Source organism: Cavia porcellus, unplaced genomic scaffold, assembly GCF_034190915.1.
Source record: "Cavia porcellus strain 051 isolate PalLab524CR breed Dunkin Hartley unplaced genomic scaffold, mCavPor4.1 scaffold_27, whole genome shotgun sequence".
Lineage (NCBI taxonomy): Eukaryota > Metazoa > Chordata > Mammalia > Rodentia > Caviidae > Cavia > Cavia porcellus.
The window spans coordinates 5,547,082-5,559,303 of NW_026947510.1; the positions used below are offsets into that span (position 1 = coordinate 5,547,082).

The window sequence follows — 12,222 nt, forward strand, 5'->3', positions numbered from 1 at the left end:
GCCTCCCACAAAAACCTGTAGTAAAGACTATATCTGGAGCTGGCACTGATGAAGGACAGGGAATAGACACTCCTGGCACCTGTCACAGCAGGCCCCTTATCCCAGGACGCCAGGATATGCCTGAAGCCATGAACAGCACTGAGCCCTGTACAAACTGGGTATTTTCTATACATACAAGTTTAATTTATAAATTAGGCTCAATAAGAGATTAGTAGCAACAATAATAAAATGGGACAGTTATAACAAAACACTCAGGCATGGTGGTGCACACCTATAATCCTCAGCAGGCTGAAGTGGGAGATCACTGAGGGGTCAAGGTCAGCCTGGATTGATAGTTTAAAATATATGAGTTGTTTGTGAATTTTTATTTATTTATTTTTTGAGACAGGGTCTTGCTATGCAGTTCAGGTTGGCTTGGGCTCACTTTGTAGCCCAGCCTGGTCTTGAACTTGCATCGATGCTCCTGCCTCAGCCTCTGGAGTGCTGAGATTTCAGGAGTGCGCCACCACACCCGGCTTATTTGTGGAATTTTTCACTTAATATTTTCAGACAACAATTGACCCTGGGTAGCTAAAACCTCAGGAGACAATGCCGAAGATTGGGTGTGAGATGATTCCACCAGAACTGAGCCCTCGGGATTAACAAAAGATCTGTCTGCGCCTTGGTTTGAATCAGGACATGTTTAATGTAAACGTTTTGAAAGAACTGCAAACTAGAAAAAACGTTTCCCTGGAAATACTGAATGTAAATAACTAGTCCTCAGATAGTGGTTCTTTACAGTGTCCACGATGAGAGCCTGGCAGCAGCCACACTCCTGCTGGGGATGGGACACTGCCCTCAAGCCTGTGCCCTCAGAACCCGCAGTAACATCATAGCCCCAGGGCACAGCGTCTCCTCTTCCAGCCACTCCTGTTCACCTTCTGATCTCCTGTTTTCTCTCCCTTTTCACGTCTTTCAGGAAATAGCCACGGTGTATCTGGGGAGGACGGGTCTGTAAACTCGCATTGCCCACGTGAGTGGCAGGCGCAGGAAGGCACACAATAAATTAGAGCTGATGCCGTCTTCTGAGGGTCCATGGGGACCTGGGGGGCATGGAGGATACTGTGGAGGGATGGAAAAAGCCCCACCCGGGTAAGGATGCTGCTGAGTGCTCAGCCGAAAAGAGGACCCCCCTGCCTCATTGTTGCTGGGTGGGTAGTGGCCTGCTTGGGTGGCCCAATGTCCATGGGATGCAGTAAAGCCTTGGGAAACCTGGAACTGAAGGCTGCAGCTCAGCAGGACGATAAAGTGCTTGGGAGGACAGCAGCTGTCACCACCACCACTCACATCACCTGAGTCCCCGTGGACGCCATGAAAAGGTGATGAATCTACCGTAAGGACAGACTGAGAAAGCTGTTTCTATTGTAAGCCTGCATTTCTACCTGAAGTTGCTATCGGTTTCCGCGTTTTCAGGTTACTCCATGTTAGCTCACTGCTGGGTATGGAAATCATTCACGGCAGGCCAGGAAGCAGGATGGTACAGGCCAGGCTTGGCAATCCTCTGCAGTCTCTGGCTGAGTGCTGGGTGGGTGGGGCTGCAGCGTGGTTCCCAGCAGAGTCACCTGTCCCCTAAAAGCTTGCTCCAGTCCCGCCTTGGGCAATGCTATAACACGCTGGCATCCTCCATGGCCTCCATCCACCTGGGGACAGAGAGAATCAGAGTCATGGCTGTGCCTGGGCCTTAGGTCACAGAGCTGATGGCGACGGGTCTCGTGTTCATGGCAGCTTCCCACACATGCTCTCCCTGTTGAAGCATGGGACAGTGTCAACTGTGACTGGGTTGGTGTCCACCTGCGTGGATGAACTGTGACAATTGCTCTGCCCTTGTGACAATGAGGCAGGAGGTGGCCAGGCTGAGGCTAGAGAGAGACAGGAAGTTGCCCATGAAGCCTGCACCGGGCTGGAGCCACTTTTTCAGGGTGCCGAGGTCTACACACAAGGGGCAGGCTTCAAGTGGCTCTGTGTGCCCAGTCGACTTTGGCAGCTCTAACCAATACTGACCCTAACCATTGCATCCCTGACTGCAGCTTTGACCCCATGGATTTCTGCACAGTTGATAGTTCTTCCAAAGGTCTTAAAAGGTCAAGAACTCCTCTGCCCTCCATGCAGCCAAGTCACACCACTCACTGGCAGGAGTCTTGCCCTAGACCAACGCCTTAGTCATACTCCAAACCCCCAGGCTTCAGCCCAGCACCAAGGGGCCTTGAGTCTTGCTCCTGGTCTGCACCTGCCCTGTGGGGAGGGTCCTCTCTTTCCTCTTTCAAACAAATCTTTGCTCTTGCAGCTACTCCTGCAAGAGTAGGTATCCTGCTCGATTCTTCATTCAGGAATCAAGAGCCTAGACAAGCGCTCAACTGGAAAGAAACCCGGTGGCCCCTATGACCTGGCAGCAGTGACTAGCAGCACTGTTCTCTGCGGGCGGGACGTGGGCCTCACGTTTCCATACCTCTGGGCGGCACTGGTGTCCTCGGCCTTGAAGCTGTAGAACAGTGTTTTCTTGTGGTAAAGGTGGAACACAGGACTGGGGTCGCTGTTGCCCTCCTCCCTCCCCGGCGCAATGGTGAAGCCCAACAGAGGGATGCTCTCTGTGGCCACTTTGTCCTACAGGGCAGAAGGATGCTGGCATCAAGTACAGCCGGCAGGCACACAGGGACAGGACTGGCTGTGTTTGTTACCCAGTCCCCTCCAGGGTCAGCCTTCAGAAGGAGCAAAATCTCTCCCCATCCCCTGCCAGTACTGAGGATTGAACCTAGGGCCCTCGCACCAGCTTTTTTTTATTTCTTGAGACTCAGTTGCTGTTTCCAGGCTGGACTTAAACTTGGGATCTTCCTATCTCAGCCTCCCATGGACTACAGGTGTATACTACCAGGAATTACTCCAGGAATGGTTTATTTTTTTTTTTTTTTTTTTTTCATTTTTATCGGTACCAGGGATCGAACTCACGACCGCCTGCTTGCAAGGCAGGTGCTTATGCCGCTGAGCTAAACCCCCAGCCCCTCCAGGAATGGTTTAAAACCTGGTATTTCAGGGCCAGGCATTTGCACCTTCATTATTTTGTTCAGTCTCCACAATAATCTAAGAAAGCACTATCCCCTTCAGAAAGGGCAATGCCCCAAGACAGCACAGCTAGAAAGCAAGCAAGGAGCCAGATTTGGCACTCTAGGCCAACTTCTAACATCCTTTCTGCTGAGTCAATTCACTGGTGACTCATTTTCCTTAGCTTCTTCTGAGACCACACTCACTCCTCAGTCCCGACATGAAGGCCTTTGCAGGCAGCCCAAGCCCCTGCGCTGTGAGCAGCCAGGTGATAAGATGCACACCAAGAATGCAGATGAGCTTGAAACAGTGCTCAGTGGGAAAAGAAAGACTCTAATTCACTAAGATATGTTATCCAATGTGCATGTTATGTTTCCATTTTTTTTTATTGGTACCGATCGAACTCATGACCGCCTGCTTGCAAGGAAGGTGCTTATGCTAAATCCCCAGCCCCAATGTGCACGTATGTAAGTGTTCATGTAGTGCTTTATAAAAATACAGGCTAAAGAGATGTAAGTACTAAGCATGCCAGAATAGCTGCAAGGTGAGAGGAAAGGGGAGTAGTGTGTGTAAAAAATCTGAAACCATTTTCAGAGATGGAAAGATCAGGAAAAAAGCATTTGACAGCATTCAATATCCATTCTTGATCAAAAGTCTCAGGAGCCTCGGAGTCAGAGGGAACTTTCTTAATCTGACGCAGGATTTAAGTATAAATGCCCAGGGCCCATGTCACAACGAGCAGCTAGCTGCTGAACCTCCCTAAGATGAGACAACAGGTCTCTGAGAAGGCAGTGCTGGAGCCCTGAGGTGCTGCAGAAAGACCGGAGGAAAAAGTGCAAAGATCAGAAATGAATAAGCAGTAAAGCCGTCGGCATGTGAGAAGAATAGGTTTGAAGACAAAATGATTACTCCAACCGATGAACATTAACAAAGTTACAGGATGATCACTCTTCTATACAACAGTGGCAGATGGCTAGAAAACAAAACCAACTCACATCACATTCAGAATTAAATACTTAGAAATAGTTAGCAGAAGCTAAGGATGAAAGTGTTGTGATCTCTGGACCAAAAGATGCAAAATATCACAAGAGAAGTGAAAGAACTCCAGGTCCACAGCTGAGACTTGACACTGGCAGACAGCTTGCTCCAAACTGATCCCCAAGAGATCAACAACCTCTACCATAACTGAAGAGGACTTTGGAGGAGTAGAAGAAATTGACAAGGCCATAATGAAAACCAAAGACCTAGTGGGTCCCAAATGATCTTTAGAAAGAGGTTGAAGGACCTGCCTATCTGACATGGAGACTCTCTGTGCAGCCCTGAGTGGTCAAGGATGGACATAAAGGTAGGAGGTACAGGGGTCAAACCCTGGGCCTCTGCACCGAGCCACACCCCCAGCCCTTTTTACTTTTTATTTTAAGACAGGGTCTTGCTAGGTTGCTATTGTCCAGGCTCAGTTCCAACTTGTAATCCTCCTACCTCTGCCGCCCAAAGTGCTGGGATGACAGGCATGCACCACTGCGACTAGTGAAATGTACCTTTAAAAGCCAGCCTGCATGGGCACCCTGTGACCTCTGCTCTTACACCCGGGGTGGTCTTGGGCCCCTCGCTAGCTTCCCCGCCTGACCTGAAGCCCAAGTTCCTCCCTAAAGTGAGTCTGGTGGAACTGCTCTGGCAGGGCTGGGCGAGAGGAGGCTGTGGCTGAGCCAGCATGGGAGCTTGAGGGCCCAGGCAGGGGAGACTGAGACACACAGAAAGCTTCCCCTCACTGTGTGGCTCTCAATCAGGACGGAACTCTCTGAACACAGGCGGGTGCTCTCTCTTGTGTGCCTTGGAAAGATGGGGGTCTAGGAAGAAAACCCCAGTGCAGCTTAGTAGAGCTTGCGGCTCCTGTGCCACCAGAGTCCTCTGGGGCAGCTTCTGGCTATCCCATGGCCCTGAGGAGCAGAGCGCACCCCAGGATCAGCCCCCTATGGAGGGCCAGGGGGCTTGGATCTCATTACAAAACAGACTTGGCCTGAGGAAACCACTGCTGGGGCCCTGCACATGGAAACCTGTGACACCTGCCAGCCCCCACAGCGATGGACTGCTTGCAGTTCCCCCAGAGTGTTGAGTCCAAGGCTCTTACCTATGTTTTAGAAAACGTGAATGTAAGGTACTCTATAAGATATAAATAAGCTTTACCTGAGAGTTACTGGGTCAGAGTTGTCCTAGAGAAAGAAATGGACAGATCAAGCCCAGCATGATGCCACACACCTGTAATCCTAACACTTAGGAGGCTGAGGCAGGATTGCCTAGAATTCAAGGCCAGCCTAAACTACAGCTCTGTGGACTCAAGTGGCCCTGTAGGGACAGAATTTGGGACCCCAGAGCATCCAGAGCCTCCTGGGGAGGGCAGGCACAGCCCCATACCTCATGGGCTGTGTAGGTGTAGAGCACTTTGCCTTTGATGACAAACCATAGTCTCTTCCACGGCCGCTTGCCCCGCTTGCACCGGCTGAGGTAGCCACTGATGGCCAAGCCCTCACCTGAGGCAGCCACCTGCAGAAGAAACCTGAGGTCAGGGCTTGTCCCTACTGCAAGCCCCACACTGGGGTTGGGGACAGGACTCGCAGAAGGGACTCAGGGCCACCACAGGGGAGGCAGTTATACCCAGGACCCCACATGCCCATTCCCACAGAAGTGCCCTGGGATGATGCTACACAACACTCATGCCACCCGCCTCACGAGGGGCTGCTCGCTGCTGTTTGTTTAGATCTCACTCAGGCTGGCCTCGAACTCACTATGTAGCCCAGGATGGCTCCAACTTTTGGTTATCCTCCTGCCTTAGCCTCCCAAATGCTGGGACAGCAAACATGCACCACCATACCCAGCAGCAAGAAAATTTCTTGAAAGATCGTGGGGGGAAGCTGGGGAAGGACAGATCTCACTTTCTACCAAATACTCTTTGGTTAAAAAATGTTTTTCTTTGATATGATGTGTGCTATTTCTGAAAAAAATTTTCCCAGTGCTGGGCTGAACCTAGGCCTCCCAAATAGTAGGCAAGCTCTCACCTCAGAGCCACAGTCCAAGCTCTTTCTAAAATCTTTAATCTTCAACAGTTAAACTACTGGATCGCCCCTCACCCATGGTAACAATCCTCTTTCCCCTAACAGTTGTCTACACCCCAGGCTGCCTGCTCTGGATCGTATTAATGGGAACATGGGGCTGTGGCTGTGGGTTTAGAGCCAGTGTGTCTTCATGGGACTGTGACTCATAGGAGATGGAACCTGGCCCTGTCTTCAGGACAGTCTGGATGTCCCCACACATCTGCAGGCTGCCTTGGTACCCTCCACCCCATACACCTCAATGACACAGCAGGAGGGAACTGAGTGACCCAGAACCCCAGTGGCCTGGGTGTTGTCACAACCTCAGTCTTAGCTCCAGGCCAGGAGGAAGAGAAGAGGAAGATGCAGAGGGGGGATGCAGAGGCGCCTCCTATACCATCCGTCCTCCACCTCAGGTCACCCCTCAGCCACCAAAGTATCTCATCAGTCCACACCCCAGGACAGGTGTGTCCTCGGGGCCAAGTGCAGGAGCAGGCACTGTCCCTAAGGGATGCCTCAGTGCTTGTAGGGAAGGACAGCAGCCAGGCTGCGATGAGAGGCCTGACCCTGTCCCCAGGCATCTCTGTCCCACAGCTCACCTCTGCCAGGGCTGACGGAACTTTCTTCTGCTTCTTGAAGTTGGAAGGGTTGATACTGTGGAAGACGGAGGAGAGGGCACTGCCCGAGGAGAAGCGGGGTGAAGACAGTGGGAAGCTCATGGTCACAGGCCGCTCTGTGGGGAGAGAGAACAGAGGTGACCAGATGAGGAGAAACAATTGGGGGTGGGGACTCTTCCCCAGGACATGGGCAGGGATAGCAGACCCTCAGTGACCTCAGTGTCCCCAAGGAGGAACATACTTGTCCTCTTTTCTGCCTGTCCTGTGTGCCCTGCAGCTTGGGAGGGTAAGCTCAGCTTCCAGGGTTCTGTCCCAGGCCCTTCCCTCCAGTCCCTAGTTCCCCATGGGTAACCGAGGGCCCCACAGATCCCACTGGACATGGGCCACAGAGCTCCACAAAGAGGAGCTGTGTGCCCAGAGCTCTGTCCTCACAGAGGCCCCTAATGAGTGGTTCCTGGGGACAAGGTGGCTCTGGCAGAGCTGCCCCTCCCACGCCCCTGAGCCCAGCTTTGTTACCTCGCAGGGTGGCCGGCGGGGTCCCGCCCCTCTTCCTCAGCTCCCCGAAGCACCCGTCGCACACCTTAGCCATTCGGTCCCTGAGGTACTTCAGGGGGTACTTGTTCCTTGAGCAGTTCCGGCACACAATCTGCAGGCCGGCGCCAGGGGACATGTGTTGACTGTGACACCCGCAAATGTGCAGAGGGGACCAGCGTCCACCCTCATGGCCCTGCCTTGGTGGCCCAGGCTGCACTGTACTTCCTAGCAAGTGTCTCAGTTTCCCTGTTGCTGCACTCTTAGTGGTGGTGCAGTGCTCCTTCCACCGTGGGTGCACCGCCAGTGTCCTCTCTGCACATGGCAGGAAGTGGGCATGGGCCCCCTGGGGCCCCCGCAGCGCCCCTGGCTCACCTTGCCGCAGGCATGGCAGTGGTGACGTCGCAGCGTGAGGGAGAAGTCGCAGCCGCAGTTCATGCACATCACAGCATGTGTGACGGGCACCAGCGTAGGTGGCCGCTCCCCTAGGCTGACCCCCAGCCTCTCGCGGAGCTGGGGAGGGGGCAGAGGTCAGCACGGTGCCCAAGTGCCCCCAACCTCAGGGGACCCATCTCTCATGGTTGCTGCTCACCTCTGCGCTGTAGTGAAAGGCGGCCAGGGCCTGGGCCTCGTGGTCCTCGGGGACGGCCCTGCTTAGGCAGCTGTGCCACTCGTCCCTCTCAGCGCAGGAGCTGTGGGCATGGGTAGGAGGGTCAGTCCTGCCATATGTCCCCAAACACTGGGCTGTGAGATGGACAGGGGACATGGGAAGCCCCTCTACCTGTGGCAGACACTGAGCAAAACAAAGGCCCTGGGTAGCAGAGTCCACACTCTATAGGAATGGGCCAGCAGTGACAGAGAGGGCAGGGTGGACACATCACACAGTGCCATGTGCACCCCTCAGATGGACAAGGGACAAGACCAGCAGCAGCAAGTGGAGTCTCACAGTGCCCACCAGGTGGCGCACACATCCCAAATACCAGCTCCATGGCCCTGGGCTGGGAGGAGGAAGCCATGTATCTCGCTGTCCCACTCCCGTGACAGCCTCCCTTGCCTGGAAACATGAGCCCCATGGCCCAAGTGCACAGTGCCTGACTCTGAGGAGAGGCAGGGGAGGGGCTTGGAACCCCTGAAACCAACCTCCCCCTCCAAAGGCATCGGTACCTCCAGGGCCTGCCTGCCACAGTTGTGGACCACAGGCTCGCCCCAGATGAGCGAGGGGCACTGAGGCCAGCAGGTGTCCACCCAAGCTTTTGTGTGGGGACCAGCGCATGACTCTCTACTCCACAGGTATGCACTACTGTGCACTCCACGCACCTCACACTCAGCATGAGGGCTCCCACAGCCTTCTCAAGGCTGCATGTGGAAGGGACACCCAGTTGCAAGAGCACCCAGAGTGCCCAACCCAGGACTGTACCTCTCCTCTGAGCTTGATGGTGCCCTTTACCCTCATTGGGGGAGTCCTTTTGGGGGCCACAGCCCAACTGGCCACAGGGTGGGATCTCCAGGACAAATGCAGGCCTTTCTCTCCTTCCTTCCTTCCTTCCTTCCTTCCTTCCTTCCTTCCTTCCTTCCTTCCTTCCTTTCCTCTTCCCCCTTCCCTCCTTCCCTCCCTTCCTCTCTTCTATTTGTGGGCAGCCTAGGATGCCCACGGGGAAGGGGAAGGGTGAAAGCTGGCCCTATCTTTCCCTCACCTTCAGAAGTCATGTCAGGGTGGACAGGCCACCTGTGTTGGCCCCCTGACGTCTGTGGAGTCTCACAGACCAGAGGTGCAGTCCTTGTCACCTGTCACATGTGCTTCCCACGCACACAATTAATTCTCCAGGAGAGAAGCCAGGGGTTTTTACAACACAGTGGTTAAGAGACACTGAAAGGAGCAAGTCCTCTCATCTGTCAGGAGCCAGAAGGGAAGTGATGCCATGTCCATGGCTGATAGCCGCACAAGAGTTCCCTACTAGCCCCATCCCATCCGTACCTGGCTGACAGTGTCAGGCAGCTCTGAGCAGTCTCGATGCGCAGGGCATAGGGCACATTCTCCATCACTGGCCGGCTGACCTGCAAGAACCATGCCAGGCACCTTAGAGCTGGCATAGAGTAGGCACCAGGGTCTCTGGGCAGTTGCAGGGCACAGAGGGCCAGCCTGACACAGATGTTCGGTGGCCTCAGCTTCCCCAGTAGTGACACACTGCTGTCACTCTGTGATCCCCAGGAGACTGGGAGCATCTCTCCAGCTGTGTGTGCCATGGGCCTGGACCTGCTTGCTGCTCCCACCTCTGGCAGCCTCTCCCTGCCTGGCTTCTTGATAGCCTCCTTGCTACTTCATTGACCTCTGAAGGGTACCTGTAGCCCTGTGGTCAACTTTGGCATCCCCTCTTGGTTCCCCGGGTGGGACATGGATGAAGGTTCTCAGACCTCTTGTTCCCCAAGAATCCAGGGTCCTCTCAGGACCAAGTCTCACTGAGCAGGGCCATGCAGGTCTACTCACAGCCACGGCAGCACTGTCACAACAGTGACGGGAAGACAGTGTCACAGCCCTCCTGGGAGGAAGACACCGAGACACAGCCCCGGATGGGTGAGGATAGTGCTGTGGGCAGGGGATGGGATTGCACAGTAGCAGGACTGCGGGGCTAGGAGGGGAGGGGACAGGCAAAGGGTCCTGGAGGAGCACACATGACCTGGTGCTTGATGAAGCAGCCAGGATGGCAACAAGGTGTGGTCTTACCCCTGGTCCCTGCTCCAGGCCACCAAGAAGCAGATACTTAGGAGCTGCTCACCTGCTTCCCACCATGTTCCGACTCACCTTCATGCCAGCTACGGGCAGTGAGCGCTTGAGCCGGTACTTTCCGTCCTTCTGGGGGTGGGTGTACAGCAGCACGTCACTCATCTGTGGACAGGGGACTGTCAGACGGGAACACTGGGCTCGGCAAGGGCTGTGCATCCCAGACCCCCACCCAAAACTCAAAAAACAAAATTAAAACACGCTGCCAAGACACAGGACCACAGATGACCTCAACATCTCTCTGTGCAACAAGAACACACATCATGTGGCCCAAAGCAGTAAGATCAGTTTCCACCCATGGAACAGGCGGAGCCCAGGTCCTGTGGTCAGGACCTGACTGCCAGACATTGGTGCTCTTGGACTGTAGGTGTTCCACACCATTCCCTGGGGTGGGATGGTGATGGGTGTTGTTGAGGTGGGAGCAGCTGTCGCTGCACGAGGACCCCCAGGAATGGGGAGTTGTGGAGTCCTGTTCTGGATGTCCTCAGGGCTTACTGCCCAGTGTCCACTTGGTGCAAACTAAAGGCCTCTGCCATGAGGTAGAGGGTGAAATAAGGGCCATCGCAGCTCTGCGGAGGAAGTGACTTCAGTCTGGTACACACAAGGCCAGGTGATTCTCCTACACAGCAGAGTGATTCTCCTAAGCCTAAGCAGAGCCACAGCCTTCATGTCTGATTCTGGCAACCCCAGAGTGTGCCCCAGCCATCACTCCACTGCTGCAGCACACGTTGGAGGTCTCCACACAGCTGCCCCAGCGCCCAGTGCCTGTTTTTTACCAGCAGTCTGTGCCATCCTGAGGGTGGAGAACCAATGGAATGGGTAGGGTCTGTCCACTCCAGGGGTACACGGGGGACTCTCCTCAGTGTCCCTAAAGCCCTGTGTGTTGGCAGGCAGTGCCCCAACTCTGCTGAAATTCAGATCCATTTAAGAAACTTTTCTTTTATTCTGATCCTGGGGTTGGAGCCCACCAAGTGCTGAGTGATGCCCCATTCCTTTTAATTCTTTAATTTTGAGACAGGTTTCACTAAGTTACTGCCCAGGCTGGACTGGAGCTTGTGATTCTCTTGCCCCAGCCTACCAGAGTAACTGGAATTACCACCATGCCTATAAAAACTGACACTCTGAGAAAGACAAATTCTTCCTTACCTTTGGCTTTTTTCCCTTTATTTTTTCTGTGGTTCTGGGGCTGGAATCCAGAGTCTTGGGCATGAAGGGCAGGTGCCCACCACCCCTGAGCCATACGCCAGCCTTCCATCTCCCTGGCTAGGAACCTGTCACCTGTCTGCTCCTTCTTAGTGTATGTGTGTAGAGACAGGGGGCATCACAGGGCCTGGAACACTGAGCAAAAGACCCCCGAGACATAGCAGGTCCCCCAAACATACTATGTCCTGGCCTCTGTGCTTCATAAACTCAGTCTCCACTGAGATGCTTCCTCAGTGGTAGATCCTAAGAATGCGAAATGCACAGCACCCAGGGGTGTCCAGCTGCTTGCCTTCCAGGACCCCATTACCATGTGGGGCCCCACTTGGAGTGCCCTCTATACTTTTCCAGCCCTGCTTCTACACAGTGATAGGTGCCCACATGTCGCACACCTGGCTCCAGCCCAGGATGTCACTGGGCAGTGGTGGCATCTTTAGTAGGTGGGGTTGTGGGAGGTGTTGGGTCACTAAGGTTGCATTCTCAGAGAGGCAGCAGGGCCCCCTTCTTCCTCCCTTGTGTGTCAGCATGGGCTCAATGCCACAGGACACCTGGCCATGGCCAGAACCTCAAAACCGACAGCAGAAGTGACCTGAGCTGTGAGTCTTGGGTGTCAGTTACAGTGATGGGAGGTATGGTGGCTCAGGGTCCTGGGCTAGGGTAAAGAGCTGTCACTGGCCACTGAGGTGGACATGACTCCCAAAGACATGGACATCCCTGACGTATCTGCATAGCAGGGCAGGTGCAGGGGGGATTCTGACCCCGGGTTCCACCTTGAGGCTGGTGGGACTGTCCCTCCAGGGCTGGTCCTCTCTTATGTCACAGGAGCAGTGAGGCCCAGGCCTGAGGTGTCTAAGGCAGGGAGCTTCAGAAATTAAACTTCAGCACCACTGCATTCAATGCTTCGCAAAGGACAATCTAGTGACAACCTGATGAC

General features: G+C 54.2%; 1 protein-coding gene across 1 annotated transcript in view; it reads right to left on the reverse strand.

Moving 5' to 3' along the window:
• Nucleotides 1–665: 665 nt before the first annotated feature.
• Fgd5 (FYVE, RhoGEF and PH domain containing 5) overlaps nt 666–12,222 on the reverse strand; it is a 62,363-nt gene continuing 50,806 nt past the window's right edge. The window contains exons 13-21 of the mRNA XM_003463182.4: nt 10,110–10,193; nt 9,285–9,364; nt 7,902–8,001; nt 7,685–7,822; nt 7,295–7,424; nt 6,761–6,894; nt 5,488–5,616; nt 2,486–2,640; nt 666–1,679 (exon numbers count right to left, since the gene is read on the reverse strand). Coding sequence (XP_003463230.2) covers nt 1,643–1,679; nt 2,486–2,640; nt 5,488–5,616; nt 6,761–6,894; nt 7,295–7,424; nt 7,685–7,822; nt 7,902–8,001; nt 9,285–9,364; nt 10,110–10,193 — 987 coding nt within the window. The 3' untranslated portion in view covers nt 666–1,642. The remainder of the gene's footprint in view (nt 1,680–2,485; nt 2,641–5,487; nt 5,617–6,760; nt 6,895–7,294; nt 7,425–7,684; nt 7,823–7,901; nt 8,002–9,284; nt 9,365–10,109; nt 10,194–12,222) is intronic.